The sequence below is a fragment of the Caretta caretta genome, chromosome 1 (assembly GCF_965140235.1).
Source record: "Caretta caretta isolate rCarCar2 chromosome 1, rCarCar1.hap1, whole genome shotgun sequence".
NCBI lineage: Eukaryota > Metazoa > Chordata > Testudines > Cheloniidae > Caretta > Caretta caretta.
The window spans coordinates 120,810,285-120,825,922 of NC_134206.1; the positions used below are offsets into that span (position 1 = coordinate 120,810,285).

The 15,638-nt window shown below is 38.9% G+C and overlaps 1 protein-coding gene across 2 annotated transcripts in view; it reads right to left on the bottom strand.

Moving 5' to 3' along the window:
• TMEM131 (transmembrane protein 131) overlaps positions 1-15,638 on the bottom strand; it is a 185,657-nt gene that overhangs the window by 33,106 nt on the left and 136,913 nt on the right. For both annotated transcript variants that reach the window (XM_048858428.2, XM_048858431.2), the window contains exons 23-31: positions 13,211-13,349; positions 12,964-13,073; positions 12,418-12,484; positions 8,449-8,600; positions 7,656-7,798; positions 6,200-6,386; positions 4,721-4,906; positions 1,461-1,619; positions 144-739 (exon numbers count right to left, since the gene is read on the bottom strand). In XM_048858428.2, the coding sequence (XP_048714385.1) occupies positions 144-739; positions 1,461-1,619; positions 4,721-4,906; positions 6,200-6,386; positions 7,656-7,798; positions 8,449-8,600; positions 12,418-12,484; positions 12,964-13,073; positions 13,211-13,349 (1,739 nt within the window). The remainder of the gene's footprint in view (positions 1-143; positions 740-1,460; positions 1,620-4,720; positions 4,907-6,199; positions 6,387-7,655; positions 7,799-8,448; positions 8,601-12,417; positions 12,485-12,963; positions 13,074-13,210; positions 13,350-15,638) is intronic.

Here is a 15,638-nt window from a genome sequence, read left to right on the forward strand (position 1 = left end):
ATGCATGACGCTCTGGTACAGCAGAGAAGTTAGCAGCTTACAACACTATGAAACTGTAACCTTTACGTTTACTGGTTCAAATCTCATTCCTTGGCTGTCGTAATGTGTCACCCATATCATTAAGTAAAGCAGAGTTGTATTACCTTTGTTTTTTGTTACTGGAGATGGGGGCTGCTCTGTAAACACATCTGGGGAAGGGGATTCTGGATGGTCAAACTCTTTGTCCATAGTTTCTATCAGACCAGTGATATCTGAATCCTCTGAGCTGTGCCTTGTGTTGCTGGTACATTCTGGGTGTGAAGGGTTAAGAAGTGGTGATTGTGGAAAAGAACTTTCAGACTGCTGCTCTTGTTGCTGAGGCACTGTTGGTGTTGGCTGTTGTGAATGCTGCTCTAAGAGAACTTGAGCATGTTGCTGGTTTGTTTGCTGGTTCTGCTTTGCCCCCCTGGATCTTCTGCCTGCTGTGTGATTCTGAGCTGTAGCACCTGAATCGAGGATAAGGGGACCTCCTCTGTTAGATGACTGCATAGAAGCGGTCTGTAGGGAAGTCCTGCTAGCAACATTTGAGTTGTTTTTAGATTTGACATTTTCAATATCAGCTGAATTTCTATTGCTGTGCAGATGTGCTGTTGGATTGCATTGCTTATGACTTCCTGTAGTGGATCGTGATGAGGAACCACCTGCTCCATAGATTCCTCTGGAGGAACTGTGATTAGAGTCCGATCCAAGTGCATTCAAGCTGGAAGAAGAGCAAGTGTGTTCAAATATACAGTAAGTGTATATTCCTCTACATAAGAAGAGTTATTACATCGATTAGTAATCCTGAACTACACAGTTCTTGGCTTATTTATCACAGAAATGTAACATGAAAACTCCCTTAAAGCTCAACTGACAAGTCAGTAATACTTAATATCCCTTATTCACTTGCTTATTTACATTTGTGAACAAATCACAGCAACAACACATAGTACATGTGAGAAGGAATACTGGTGTGGGGAGTTTCTTTTTCAAATAAAGCCCTAGGAGGCCGGGGTAGTCTATGTTTTGTAAAAGTATAGTCAAGGTCCAGACTCCAGAGAACATTTTTCACATTGCAACAACAAGTAGTAGTAAATAAAAAGATTTCACAGTCCATTCAAAAGTATCTGGAGGTCCAGATTTGGCCAGCAGTCTGCCTATTGAATACCTCTGCCCTAGGCAGAGAGCCTTAAGCAGAGGCGCTTTTGCCCCAGTCTGTTGCATTATACACTTTCTGTTTTTCTAACAGGTAGTATGTAATTTACTATGTTTATTTTCACAAAAAAGTAGGTATTCCTCCACCCTCCGAACACTATTTGGATGCCCTCTTAAGTTATTGCTGCATTACCAGTCCCTTTTGTTAGGAGGGTGACCTTGATTAGTCTCCTGTACTAGGAGAAATGTTCCTTTCCAAGTGGCCTTATTCATATGTGTGTACTTACTTTCCATCAGATGAAATTCCAACTATTCTCCTGAGATCAAATGGCCTTCCCATATCAAAGGGAGGGTTTGATGCCTCAAAGGACAGGCGCCTCCTGAATGGCTCCCAAATTCCTTGAGCATCTAAATAGGCTGTTCCAATTACCAAGAGGAAGAGTACACTATAGGGAACAGAAGTAAAAAAAACATTAATTTTCTTGTCATTGTTTTAGGGCTGATGAGGTGGAACGCTAACAAGGCAAAGAAAATGCATCTTTTGCCAACAAATCAAAAGCTAAAAGGTGAACAGTACCCAAAAAGCAATTTTATATGTGGCTGAAAAGAGAAAAATCCCAGCATGACACACACACCTATTTAACTCCTCGATGTACACATATTACTATGGGAGTTACAATTAAAGTGGAAAAACAAGATATACACATGATCCCCAAACCAAAAAGCTATGGAAAAAATAAGTTTCTGAAGCAGAAGTTAACTTGTTTCAATCAGCATGGTCTCTTCTTCTCCTTCCAAATTGTTGACAGCTTCTTGATATTTCCACTGTGTGAAATGAAGTACCAATTCACAGAAAAGTTTTACACAAAGATGCAATAAAAGAGTTAAGAAAAACAGATTAATCAAAAACAGGGAAACATCTCCAGATAAGTTCATCAATACTCTATTTAAGAAGGCAGAATTTTGGCCTTAGCTACTGTTTCCTGTCAAAACCACACTGTTATTGGGGAAAAGAGGGAGAGAGACGAGGGGAGGAGCATAGGTTAGAATCTGATTTGATGCACAGAAAACTGAAGAAATTTTAATTCTTGGGTAAAAATGCCATTGAGTAATTAAAGTATACTAGATGGACTAAAATAGTGTCAGCAGATTTAATGTGCAGACTAAAAGTACTATTGAATACACGCAGCAAGTAATTGTACTGAGAGAAAAAAGTGCATTTGTGCATTTATATAACACACAGTTGCTTGAGTAAAAAAAAAATATGAGTTTTCTTCTGTTCCCGTGTTTCCATCATTCAATTCTTATTTTTACAGTTTTACTCTTGATATTTTAGTTATACTCAGTCAGTAGTGTTTCAATACAGTGAAACTGCAAAACAAATTTATTTTCATTTCTGTTTGTAACTACAATATAAGGAATATATTAAGAAATGGAAGAGGTACTGGCCTGAAAGTCAGGAGACCCAGGTTCTACACCCAGCTTTGCCACTAATCTGAGCTGTGATCTTGAGCAACTTACTTCACCTCTGTGTGCACCTCTCTCTCTCTCTCTCGCTACATCCTTTGTTTTGTCTATTTAGATTGTAAGCTCTCCCTGGAAGGGACTCTCTCACTACATGTTTGTACACTGCCTAGCAAATGAACCCCAACGAGGCTGTTAAGTGCTAAAACAACACAAAATAGTAGTAGCTTAGGGCAGGTGGCGATGAAGAATACCACTTCAACTGGAAATGCAAGGAGACTTTAGAGAGGCAGACCAATAACTTAAAATGGAATTTGATCTGGACATTAGGGCTAACACAGCCACTTGAGCAAAAAGTGTCATGGGACCTTTAATAACTTTCTGTGAAAGTTATTAAAGTACAAGTAGTTAGGACCTGAAGGATTACGTCTCATCTGAAAGGCTGCATGCTGTCTTGATTGGCTGCTGCACTGCTTGATGCTAACTATAACAAGGGAATTTGTCAAGAAAGAAGTGAATGAGTTATGCTATCATCAAATAACCCCAAGTTCATTTACATGTAGTACACAAGGCTACAGCTTGTCCCCTTGATCTTTCCATGATGTTAGAAGGCAGTCACATTAGAATGTTTCCTTCACTGAGTATTGGTACTTATATTGTGGTTATAAGCAGGAGACAAGCTGAGACACTGAGTGTTTTGTAACTTAGACTAACAAAACATTACAAAGCACATACAAAATCCCCTGAAAACTGTACAATTTGAACAGCAAATGTTAGAACAATGACCCCTATATTATTTACCCAGTGAACAGACTGTTAAGCTAAAGTTAAGATTGCATGTAGTTAGCAACTATTTAGGGGAAGAAAAACTATAAAGACTTCTGCTCAAAAGGCAAAGTGTTGGGAAAGTACATAAACTAACTGTTCCATAATGCCTCTCCATTTCTTCATTGCCCACAAAACACTGCAAATGAGGGTACCCAAACACCTTTGCACAGATCTAAACTGAGCTTAGGAGCCAGTATCACTATGAAAGATGTATGAATATTTAACCATGGACTGCAGAGGAAATACTACTAGGACAACTATTCAGGTTCACAGTATCTGGCTGAAGCGCTACTATATATCACAGGAACTTATAGCATCACAGTATCTCTTACGCTGGGACACTATTTCAATAATGATTAAAAGGAAAAAGCCACTTATTGGAACACCAATACCATTTCTTGTAGCATCCTGGGTATGTGAAGAGGGAAGTCTCCCATACAAATACTGAACAGGTATGACGCTGTTTTATAATCTCTTCAGACTTCACAAACTAATCTGAGGTGGTGCAGTTCAGCCTACAGAGTGTAATACATTTTCAGTTCAAAAGCTAACAATCTCTTATTATGGTAAACACAACGACATTTTCTGAAAGATTTTGTGCTTTGTTGTCCGGTGTATTCATATGCTACTATGTAACCTCACTAACTAACTCTATTTTAAATGTTTTACATATGACTCAACAATGCCCTCCAGGTTCTCAGAAATTCTATTATTAGTATCACAAGTTGTCTGTCGCGTATAAAGGTGGCAGCAGAATTAAATTATTCAAAAGGAATTTGCTGCTGAACTCATCTAAGTCATTGTTTCATATCTCCCTAAGGGGCAGTGCTGTGGAAGAGTGACTTCTCACCTTCAAAAGGAGCCATGTTTAACAACGTTGCCTCAATTCATAACTTGGTTCAAGTCTGGTTTAGTTACAGCTATAAACAATCACACATCTTCATGGTTAATAGGAGTACAATATTTGATCTTAGCAAAGATGTTCTGGGCAAACATATATACTGTATTTTGCATTTGTTTTTCACAGAAAGTTAGAATTCCCAACACCATGGTGTTAGCACAAAATCCATAGTAGTTTGCACCTGTTTGTTCTTAACTTCATCTTACCATAATACATTATTTTACATCAATTACCAATTGCACTGTATACAAAATGTATCCTAAATTATACTAAAATCTAAGCATCTACCCTCTGTATTTTGTATTCAAACTCAGACAACTCCACGTACATTATGCAGGTACAAGCAACTCATACCTCATTATTCCTGAGATGATTATGTACAGTGCCAGCTCCCAGTTCGGTCTGGGCAGGGCTTCTGCACATGTTGCTAACATATGATATGGAAGAGATGCATTCAATACAAATATAAATTCAGAGCCTCCTGCTGTAATGAATTTCAGTTCACGAATGACTCTGGAAGCAGTGAAATCTGGTGTAAACCTGAAAAAGTAAATGCAGATTGTTACAACTGTCCATATTTTAAGACTAAGTCTAGTATGACAGTTTTAAGTTCTAAATAATTTGCATTATTCATCCTTTTCATATTTTAAAAAGATAATAGCGACTGCAATGACTGCAATTTGGAGAGGTTTGCTGAAACTGACTGAATCAGTGGGATGATCATTAGTCTCCCATACACCTTCGCCAAATAGTACCTATGGATATTATTCAAGTAACTTAAGAGACAATGAAATAAGTCTTTAAGTACATACACAGAAAGAACATATTCAATAAGAGGGAAGATTAAAGCCTAGAATTAAGCCAATACCAGAGGGCAGTTTTATCTAGTAGATTAAGCCAACTAGATACAATGGCTGGAATTAAATTTGGACCCATTTTTTTTCCTTTAAGAAAAAAATCAAACTAAAATTATGCAAAAAATACAAAATTTAAGAGTGACAGTCATTAAGCAATGAAACAGATTACCAAGAAAAGTGGAAAGTTCGTCACTTCATCTTCAAGTCAAGACTGAATATCTTTCTAGAAAGCTAAGCTGTAGTCTCATCACTAGTTGTTGAGCTTGATGCAGCTATTAATGGATGAAATTCTATGGCCTGTGTTATGCAGCAGGCCAGACTACTTAGAGTGCTCCTTTACTGTTTTAAATTCTATGAATTTTTAGTAAAGGCTAATCAATCGGTACACAAAAGAAGCATTAAATACAATCAGGGCCCAAAGATCATTTTTGGAGCAAAGGGTCCTTTCTGTAGCCAATTCTTGATTAAAACACCCACTACAATTTCAGTCAGTGCAGCATACACAAAACCCGCAGGGTTAAAATGCTGTATGTTATGATAGGAGCACTCATAATACAGAGATAGATCCTTTTCAGTACACACCACAATTAACCAAAAGGATATGTTAATCTACGTCTATATTCTACGAGATCCTGAATGAAGTTGTCTTAATATTCATCTGTTTATACAATTCCAAGTTTACAGCAAATTGTTTCATCACCATCCAGTAAATACAACACTGTACTCAGCTGTGAAATCTCTTTAATGAGTTCTTGCAAACAGTTTGTTCCACTTTTAGAAAGGAAAGGAAGCTTCACAATCTTTGTTTGTACAGAAGAAAATTAAGCAACTCAAAGTTTAAATGGGAAAAAAAAGGATTTAACCAACACCGATTTCTTACTGAGTAAAGCTTTGAACATACATTTTCTAATGTAAGACTATTCTCAAATGATCTACATGAGGAAATGGCCTCACTCTTCAACAACAATGTACTTACAATATGACAATGTCTTTAGAGGCATTAGCACTTAGTGCAAACTCTTGACAGTTAACAACTTTAAATCCATATCCTTCACATGTATATCCACTGATTTCCATGGACTTCACATTAATCTGAAGCTGCCCTGTGTTCTCCACTTTGAATGTTCTTTTCAGTGTGAAATTTGGTTCTTTTAATTTCATTTCTAAAAAGATATAGAACAAAGCAATTAGGACTGTGTTAAGCCAGTATAGTGCAGTAAATTCATTATCTACAAAAAATGCTTGCGAAGTTCTGTTAGTACCATTCTCACTTTAAGCCCAACAGTGACACTAGGAAATACATGTGTCAGGGAAGTGGTGGATGGTTTAGGTGCTGACCTTTGGACAAGATGTTAAAACAGAGGTCTCTGCAAGCAGTGTCAGATGGCTGTCAAGTAGAATGGTTTTTGTCCAATTCCAGAGCATTCGATTCTCTCACAAAAAACCTGGAGAAAGCTATTGAGACTAATATTGCTTATAAAAAACCAGCCCCCACCCCAATTGTGTAGTAGTGTAAGTTACTGTTCCATCACTGTGTCTACTTTGCTTCTGTACACAGTTTCTCTACTAGCAGCATTTAACTGAACGTTGTAAACATTAATTTCAGATAGAGTACAGATAATACTACACTTACTAACACTAAATTCTTTTCTATCCTGAAAATAAAGCTCACGGATGACGTCAAAGACATTGAAGTCAGCATTGTTAAAAGGAATATGGAAAACCAATGTGAGGCATATGTTCAGAGGTAGGATCTGAGTTTTCAACTTCAACTCAGTTTTCCACACATCACTCAATGGAGAAGGATTTGTCTGACCATCCATGAAGAAATACCATAGATCTCTGGCAAAGGCTGAAGGCCAAATCTTCTTGACTAGTTCTTTAGCCCCAATTCCTATACCCTCTCCCTTCCCTGCCCCCCACACAAACTGTTAGCATTGAGGGTTGCTAAAGGATTCGGGAAGACAGAGGGCTGGTTGCTTCTTTGGTTTACCTATTCTCCGACTGAGAGATCCAGGGCCATTCTAGTGGGTTTTCTGTTACTTTTATCTGTCTTCACTCTTCTGCTCTTAAAAATTGAGGTTATATAGCCTCTAGTATCCATCACTTTAAATTAAAGTAACGTTAGACAGACCTTCATCTGTATGTTTACATTTTTTAATTAATTTGTTTACAATGACAAAATGCCCAAGACACTATGAAAATAAAAATTTTTGCCCAGAAATATTGCTTGTATATTGAAATACGATATTTTTCATGGTACATCAATTATGAGTTCACACATTTTACATATTTTTAGAGATTCATTTAATCTAGGCATTATAAAACAAGAAAAAGTGATATTTTCTAGTTACTGCAGATATTCGTAGTTGTGTACATCAGATGTCACGAGATTTTCTGTTCAGTGTAATAGGTCTTCATAAAATACTCACTTTCTGAACAGTCTTTTAATAACGTTTCAGTGATCTTAAAACGTAATGAACTTCCTGGACCCGGAGGCTTGCCTGCAACCCTCAGACTTTCAGTTGTTCCTTGGCCTTGTACCATAATGGCATCTATTACAGTCAAATTATTTCTGTATAAAGAGAATAGGGGAAAGAAGAAACATTTAGCAAAATAAATATGCACTCCACTGCTCCGACAAACATGTTCACAAACTATATTACATTACATCCCAATCCTAGAACTGTCTTATGTATATGAGTAATCTCACTCACAATTCCCATGCATAAGGATTTGCAGGTTAGGGGCTGCAGTAACCAACACAAAGCATACTAAACTTTAGTGAAGAAACTTGTGATTTAGTTATAAAATTTTATCATTAACACTTAGAACTGCAAAGCTCCTACATGCTTCTTTCAAACAGTAAACACACTTATTTAAACTCTTGACTTCTCACAGCAAGAATATTTAAGGAAAATAGTGTTTGACCCGTCCCTACTTTCAATACAAGAAGTATAGATGAACTTGAAAAGAATTTAAACTTCTTAATATAGAAAGCATATTGGTAACACATGAATATTAGAAGATATGAACTGAATGCCTTTGACCACTGTAAATCATAGTGTAATGTATACAAACTAAATCCATCATTCCAAATCCTGGAGATTCCACAATTAATCTTGAAACAATGGGACAACTTATTGGTCACAAGTGGTCAAATGTGTAACCTACACATAAATAAGAACCTTATTAACTCAAACCCAATTCAGAGACCTACCATACCTGATGATAATTAATGATGAAACAGTCTTATTAAGAACTGGAGTAAATTTTACTTTGACAGATTTTCTCTCTCCAGGCTTTAAAACTATGTTTAGAACCAAATGTCGAGATAGACCCTCTGCAAATCCTGTAGTGCTCTGCAATGGCTGAACCTTAAGACAATGAAAAATAAAAACCACTTTTAAAAATAGGGAATTTTGCATACATTCCAGTGAGAACATACAAACTATATTTTCTAAAAAATTCTCATATCAAAAGGTGCTTCCTGATGAAGTTGTTTAAATACTTAATTAGCCTAGTTAAAGTCTTCTAATTCTCTAACAGAAAAAAAAAGTTTCTGTTTTTTTTTTTAAAAACACACACAAACATTTATTCATGAGAGTGTCCACCATGAACAGGAAGTTCCCTTCAAGTAATTGGTAAAATACAAATAGTCTTAAGTCAATGAGAGTTTGATCAGGCAAAAACAAACAGGTTGCAGCTGCTATTCTGCCACCAGTTGATATGCAACACTAGTTATTTTTAATTTTTAAGCTACCATAGCCTTTAACAGAAAAACAAAAGATCTACAGCACAAAAAATCCTGCATTTATTACCAACTTGGTAAGCAGCAGGATACGGACCCTGGACTTCAGGAAAGCAGACTTCGACTCCCTCAGGGAACGGATGGCCAGGATCCCCTGGGGGACTAACATGAAGGGGAAAGGAGTCCAGGAGAGCTGGCTGTATTTCAAGGAATCCCTGTTGAGGTTACAGGGACAAACCATCCCAATGAGTCGAAAGAATAGTAAATATGGCAGGCGACCAGCTTGGCTTAATGGTGAAATCCTAGCGGATCTTAAACATAAAAAAGAAGCTTACAAGAAGTGGAAGGTTGGACATATGACCAGGGAAGAGTATAAAAATATTGCTCGGGCATGTAGGAATGATATCAGGAGGGCCAAATCGCACCTGGAGCTGCAGCTAGCAAGAGATGTCAAGAGTAACAAGAAGGGTTTCTTCAGGTATGTTGGCAACAAGAAGAAAGCCAAGGAAAGTGTGGGCCCCTTACTGAATGAGGGAGGCAACCTAGTGACAGAGGATGTGGAAAAAGCTAATGTACTCAATGCTTTTTTTGCCTCTGTCTTCACGAACAAGGTCAGCTCCCAGACTGCTGTGCTGGGCATCACAAAATGGGGAAGAGATGGCCAGCCCTCTGTGGAGATAGAGGTGGTTAGGGACTATTTAGAAAAGCTGGACGTGCACAAGTCCATGGGGCCGGACGAGTTGCATCCGAGAGTGCTGAAGGAATTGGCGGCTGTGACTGCAGAGCCATTGGCCATTATCTTTGAAAACTCGTGGCGAACGGGGGAAGTCCCGGATGACTGGAAAAAGGCTAATGTAGTGCCAATCTTTAAAAAAGGGAAGAAGGAGGATCCTGGGAACTACAGGCCAGTCAGCCTCACCTCAGTCCCTGGAAAAATCATGGAGCAGGTCCTCAAAGAATCAATCCTGAAGCACTTGCATGAGAGGAAAGTGATCAGGAACAGCCAGCATGGATTCACCAAGGGAAGGTCATGCCTGACTAATCTAATCGCCTTTTATGATGAGATTACTGGTTCTGTGGATGAAGGGAAAGCAGTGGATGTATTGTTTCTTGACTTTAGCAAAGCTTTTGACACGGTCTCCCACAGTATTCTTGTCAGCAAGTTAAGGAAGTATGGGCTGGATGAATGCACTATAAGGTGGGTAGAAAGCTGGCTAGATTGTCGGGCTCAATGGGTAGTGATCAATGGCTCCATGTCTAGCTGGCAGCCGGTGTCAAGTGGAGTGCCCCAAGGGTCGGTCCTGGGGCCGGTTTTGTTCAATATCTTCATAAATGATCTGGAAGATGGTGTAGATTGCACTCTCAGCAAATTTGCGGATGATACTAAACTGGGAGGAGTGGTAGATACGCTGGAGGGGAGGGATAGGATACAGAAGGACCTAGACAAATTGGAGGATTGGGCCAAAAGAAATCTGATGAGGTTCAATAAGGATAAGTGCAGGGTCCTGCACTTAGGACGGAAGAATCCAATGCACCGCTACAGACTAGGGACCGAATGGCTAGGCAGCAGTTCTGCGGAAAAGGACCTAGGGGTGACAGTGGACGAGAAGCTGGATATGAGTCAGCAGTGTGCCCTTGTTGCCAAGAAGGCCAATGGCATTTTGGAATGTATAAGTAGGGGCATAGCGAGCAGATCGAGGGACGTGATCGTTCCCCTCTATTCGACATTGGTGAGGCCTCATCTGGAGTACTGTGTCCAGTTTTGGGCCCCACACTACAAGAAGGATGTGGATAAATTGGAGAGAGTCCAGCGAAGGGCAACAAAAATGATTAGGGGTCTAGAACACATGACTTATGAGGAGAGGCTGAGGGAGCTGGGATTGTTTAGCCTGCAGAAGAGAAGAATGAGGGGGGATTTGATAGCTGCTTTCAACTACCTGAAAGGGGGTTCCAAAGAGGATGGCTCTAGACTGTTCTCAATGGTAGCAGATGACAGAACGAGGAGTAATGGTCTCAAGTTGCAGTGGGGGAGGTTTAGATTGGATATTAGGAAAAACTTTTTCACTAAGAGGGTGGTGAAACACTGGAATGCGTTACCTAGGGAGGTGGTAGAATCTCCTTCCTTAGAGGTTTTTAAGGTCAGGCTTGACAAAGCCCTGGCTGGGATGATTTAACTGGGAATTGGTCCTGCTTCGAGCAGGGGGTTGGACTAGATGACCTTCTGGGGTCCCTTCCAACCCTGATATTCTATGATTCTATGATTAACTTCAAAGCGGTGCAACTTGATTATTCACCACGAGCAATCTGAGCTACAAAATAGTCACCTAGTTTCCTAAAACCCACAGAGGACAGGGTATTCAGAGGGTTGTTTCATGTGCATCTCTAACGCTAATATTACTACTTTGCAATTACATAGTGCTTCACATCTTCAAAGTGCTCTACAATAATTAAATCTTCAGAACACACTTTGAGGTAGTCAGGCTAAGTATTACCAATGTAAAAGGAGAACACAAATCTAAAATTTCTAAAAATTTCTCCAGTGACCTTTTCCTGATCTTGATCTTACTGAAGAAAGCACTGACTTATGAGACGATAGTAAAGTAAGTCAGTGGTTCTCAACCAGGAGTCCGGTCCCCGGGGGACCACAAGCAGGTTTCAGGGGGCCCGCCAAGCAGGGCTGGCATTAGACTTGCTGAGGCCCAGGGCAGAAAGCTGAAGCCCCATCGCATGCGGGCTGAAGCCCAGGGCCCTGAGTCCTGCCATCCAGGGCTGAAGCCTAAGCACCTTAGCTTTGCAAGACCCTTTGTGGTGTGGAGTCCTGGGCGATTGCCCTGCTTGTGCCTCCCTAAGGCTGTCTCTGGCTTTTATATGCAGAAAAACAGTTGTTGTGGCACAGGTGGGCCATAGAGATTTTATAGCATGTTGTGGGGACCTCAGAAAGAAAAAGGTTGAGAACCCCTGAAATAAGTAACTAGGTATAGCTGAGCTAAAAACTGACTAACTGGAGGGAAAAGAATAAGTGTTTTTATACGTTTGAGGAGAACATCTGCTTAGGGGGATCACAAGTAAAATTTAGACTGTCAAAAAATTCTGAATGAAAAGTGAAGTGACAGATGCCCCACCACCTGGATATTTAAAACTAGCATCCAAGAATATACTGTAGGGAATACTTGTATATCAGTAAGGGGGTAAATAAGCCAACAGATATTTTTCATCTTTAAGTTCTATAATTATATAAAAGAATAAACATACAGGAAAAAAGTTAAATTTGAATTACACACTAGACTTGCAGGAAAACTGCTCTGCAATGTCCGTTAACATATCCAACAGACATCAGATGGCATTAATAACTTTGAAGACTCTATGGCTGTATTTTTATTATACAGTATTTGTGTGGCTATGTAAAAACATTAGAAAAGAAGAAAGTGTTTTGAAATACTTACAGAGTTTCTGGAAACCTGGAATTCTAGTGTCCTCAAATTGAAATTTGTTGGCTTACTCAAGTTAAACCTAAAATATAAACGTATACTTCTTACCAAACTACATTACAGTGAGAAAGGATGTTCAGGTATTTATGAAATTCACATAATTGACAATATGGCCTTTATAACACTTTCAAATAATTTATGGATTTCAACACTAACCAAAAGTATAGAATTTATATTAAGATGACTGTAATGAAGACTACACAGATAAAATGGCCACTCATTTTTCTTATTTTGCTTGGTCTCTCCCTTCTCCACTCTGCTTTCCAAAGAGGAAAATCTGAAGCATTTGTTTAGCTCACCAGCTTTGCCCCAAACTGATGGCTGGCAATGGAAGTGTACTAAAGTTTCTTTACCTTTTCATTTCCCATTTATACTAAAGCTCTGAATTCTCTCTACAACACTGCCGCTGTTGATAAATACTGCATTGATTCCCCCCACCTCCCTGCCAGAAGCACATTTGGTATCAAAGGAAGGAGTTTAAATATTCCAAACAATACTTACCGCTCTATTAATTTGTCTACAAAAGATGATGGGTTGGAATACAGAGCTAAAGGAAGGAATTGAACATAGACAGGAACATCTGCTGGGTTTTCTAGAAGAATTTCTTCCTCCTAATACAAAAGTAACAATTTGACAAGCGTTTACATGCATATTAATTGTGAATATAGTGAAACTTTTCCAAATATTAAGACCTATTTCAAACTATGCTGTGTCAGTGTAAAATGATCCTATTAACACACACACTTACTGATGAGCTGTTGGTATTGGTAAGTGGGAAACTTAAATGGCGTGGTGAACTGAGTATGGATGGCCAGGCCAGTTCGGCTGTGATTTTCAATATTACATCCTTCTGGAGATCTGTGTCCACTTCAAACATGGCACTCAACCTAGGGGGGGAAAAGTTATAAAATCTACCTTGTGATAATGGAATGTTGATAGCCTAACAAGCAACATTTTGTTAACTTTCCATGCACTCTAGAAAATGTATAATTATTGTAGAATGCACCATTCTTCAATATATTTTTACTTTTGTAAAACATTTGATCTTTACCTGTACTACCGCTATTTTAGTTATAAAAAAGGAAAGCACAAAAGCACAAAAGGACAACACAACCACACTGTCTGTGTTGTCACACCTCTGCAGAATATTCTATGCTTTCTTGTTTTGTTCCTCCCATGCCTCCTTCAATTACCAGAGTATTCTTTTGTTACAAAGGTGTTTTATGGTAGTGAGACCATGACTAAGGCTCTAACTACAGTGGTGCAAAAAGGGAGTTAGAGTAAACAGCTACTGCTAAATCCTTTTCTAATACTGTTTGGCTGTCCAGTGTGAACAGGGTTAAATAGTATTAAAACTCATGAGTGGATATGTAAAGTTACTTCTATATACATTAGCTGTTTTTAAACACTGGTCCAAGATAGTATAGCTCCAGCTATACTGGCTTCACAAACTGTGTTAAGGTCTGTCTATGTCATAAATACAGGACACACAGTGAACAATTTTACAGCAATGTCAACTCCCACCATTTTATCACAAGTCTCAGGATATTTGGTGTTCTGACTCTGGGATCTGGTGCTGAATTGGATTTTAATGAAAGTTAGGATTTTCTCAAAGAGTTCCTAACTCCCATGGCTGCAGAGAAAAATCTTGACAATCTGACCCAAGTGAACCCTAAATGTCCAAACCAGAAAGCAAGTGAAAAGAATCTCATATTTATTTATGTTAAACCTCATGATTTAATTAAATCATGATTTATTGAGGCCTGGGTCATGATATTTGAAAGTTTAGGGATGGTAGTACTGAGGATACATGTTTGTCCCCTGATGCAGTTGCAATGTGATTCCAACTTGAGACCCTCAATTTGGAATCAAATTGTAACTGCATCAGGGGACATTAGACGGGCATTAGCCGGCTAGTCTAACTGGACTAAGATGGTAAATTTTTCTGTATCCCTACTTCAGTTTTCCTCTTGCCTCAGTGATGGTCCCTCCTCTGGCCCAGCTGCTCAGTGCACTCACTCTTCTGAGCGCCACTGTCATGCTGAAAGGTGCAGAGCACAAGTTTAGGGAGGAAATGGAACAGAAGGATAAGTGTGATGAGTAGTCACACCAGGCCAAAGAGATTCTCACCCAGTAAGGGACAGAGTAGCCCAACATCCAAATAAAACTTACTAGCTGGTGTGGAGATTCAGTAGACAGGTGGGAGTACTAGAGATATGGACAAAAAGCCAGGGTTCAACAGGTCTCAAACACTTCAGCCAAGGCCTTCTGTTGGTGTGACCATACCACTCTGGGCTTTAGTACCAGAGTCAGGTCTGTCCAGTATTCAGACCAAGCGTGCCCTATTCTTTGTTTAAAGTTTCTCTGTATTATTTGTTTCTTTAAGTGAATTTAGAGGGCTTCACACATTCACCGTATCATGTAACTATTTGGAAATGTGTTTTCCTGTATTTCTTTCCCTCCTCCTCAAATATTCTAGCCTTTACTGTAAACTGCAAGAAGCTGATAATTTCGGGGAATTCTGACAGGGTCATATTTCCCTTCCTTTAAGAGTTACTGTTGTGCTTTCTGAGGGATGTGCCAGGCACTTTGGTTATGCTGTTGATATATTTCTATTGCAATATTTCATTACTTATGTAAAGTCTTTGTGTGTTTTCACAAAGTCTAAAACATTAATAAAATCCAAGTTAAAATGGATATCATCATAATAAATAGGATCTCTAAAGCACTTTGCCAACGTTAACTAATCCACACAATACCCTTCTGAGACATTGAACATATTATCCACCATTGAAAAGCAGCCATTTCATGCATGAAATATAGCAGATGCTTTTAACAGAGCACAGTAGCACCACACAACAGTTCAACTTCTTAGGCATTAGTTTGAATAGGTTTTTAGTCTCATTGTTATGCTCCATATAACACCTTTCAAAAATGTATCCCAAAATACTTTACACAAAACTAAGGGATTCCTTTATTCATCACTGAAAAGTAGCACTCTCAGTATAGCGGCAAAAGGAGACAATCTAGATAAACAGGAACACAGCAGCTTTACACAGCAGCTATTTTGCACAAGCAATACCACACATTTTACGAATACTTTGCAAGCTGGGGTTTCTTTTAGCCTTCTAGTTTACTTCTTAGAAAGGTGCTCAACTACAAATGCACACTAGCTG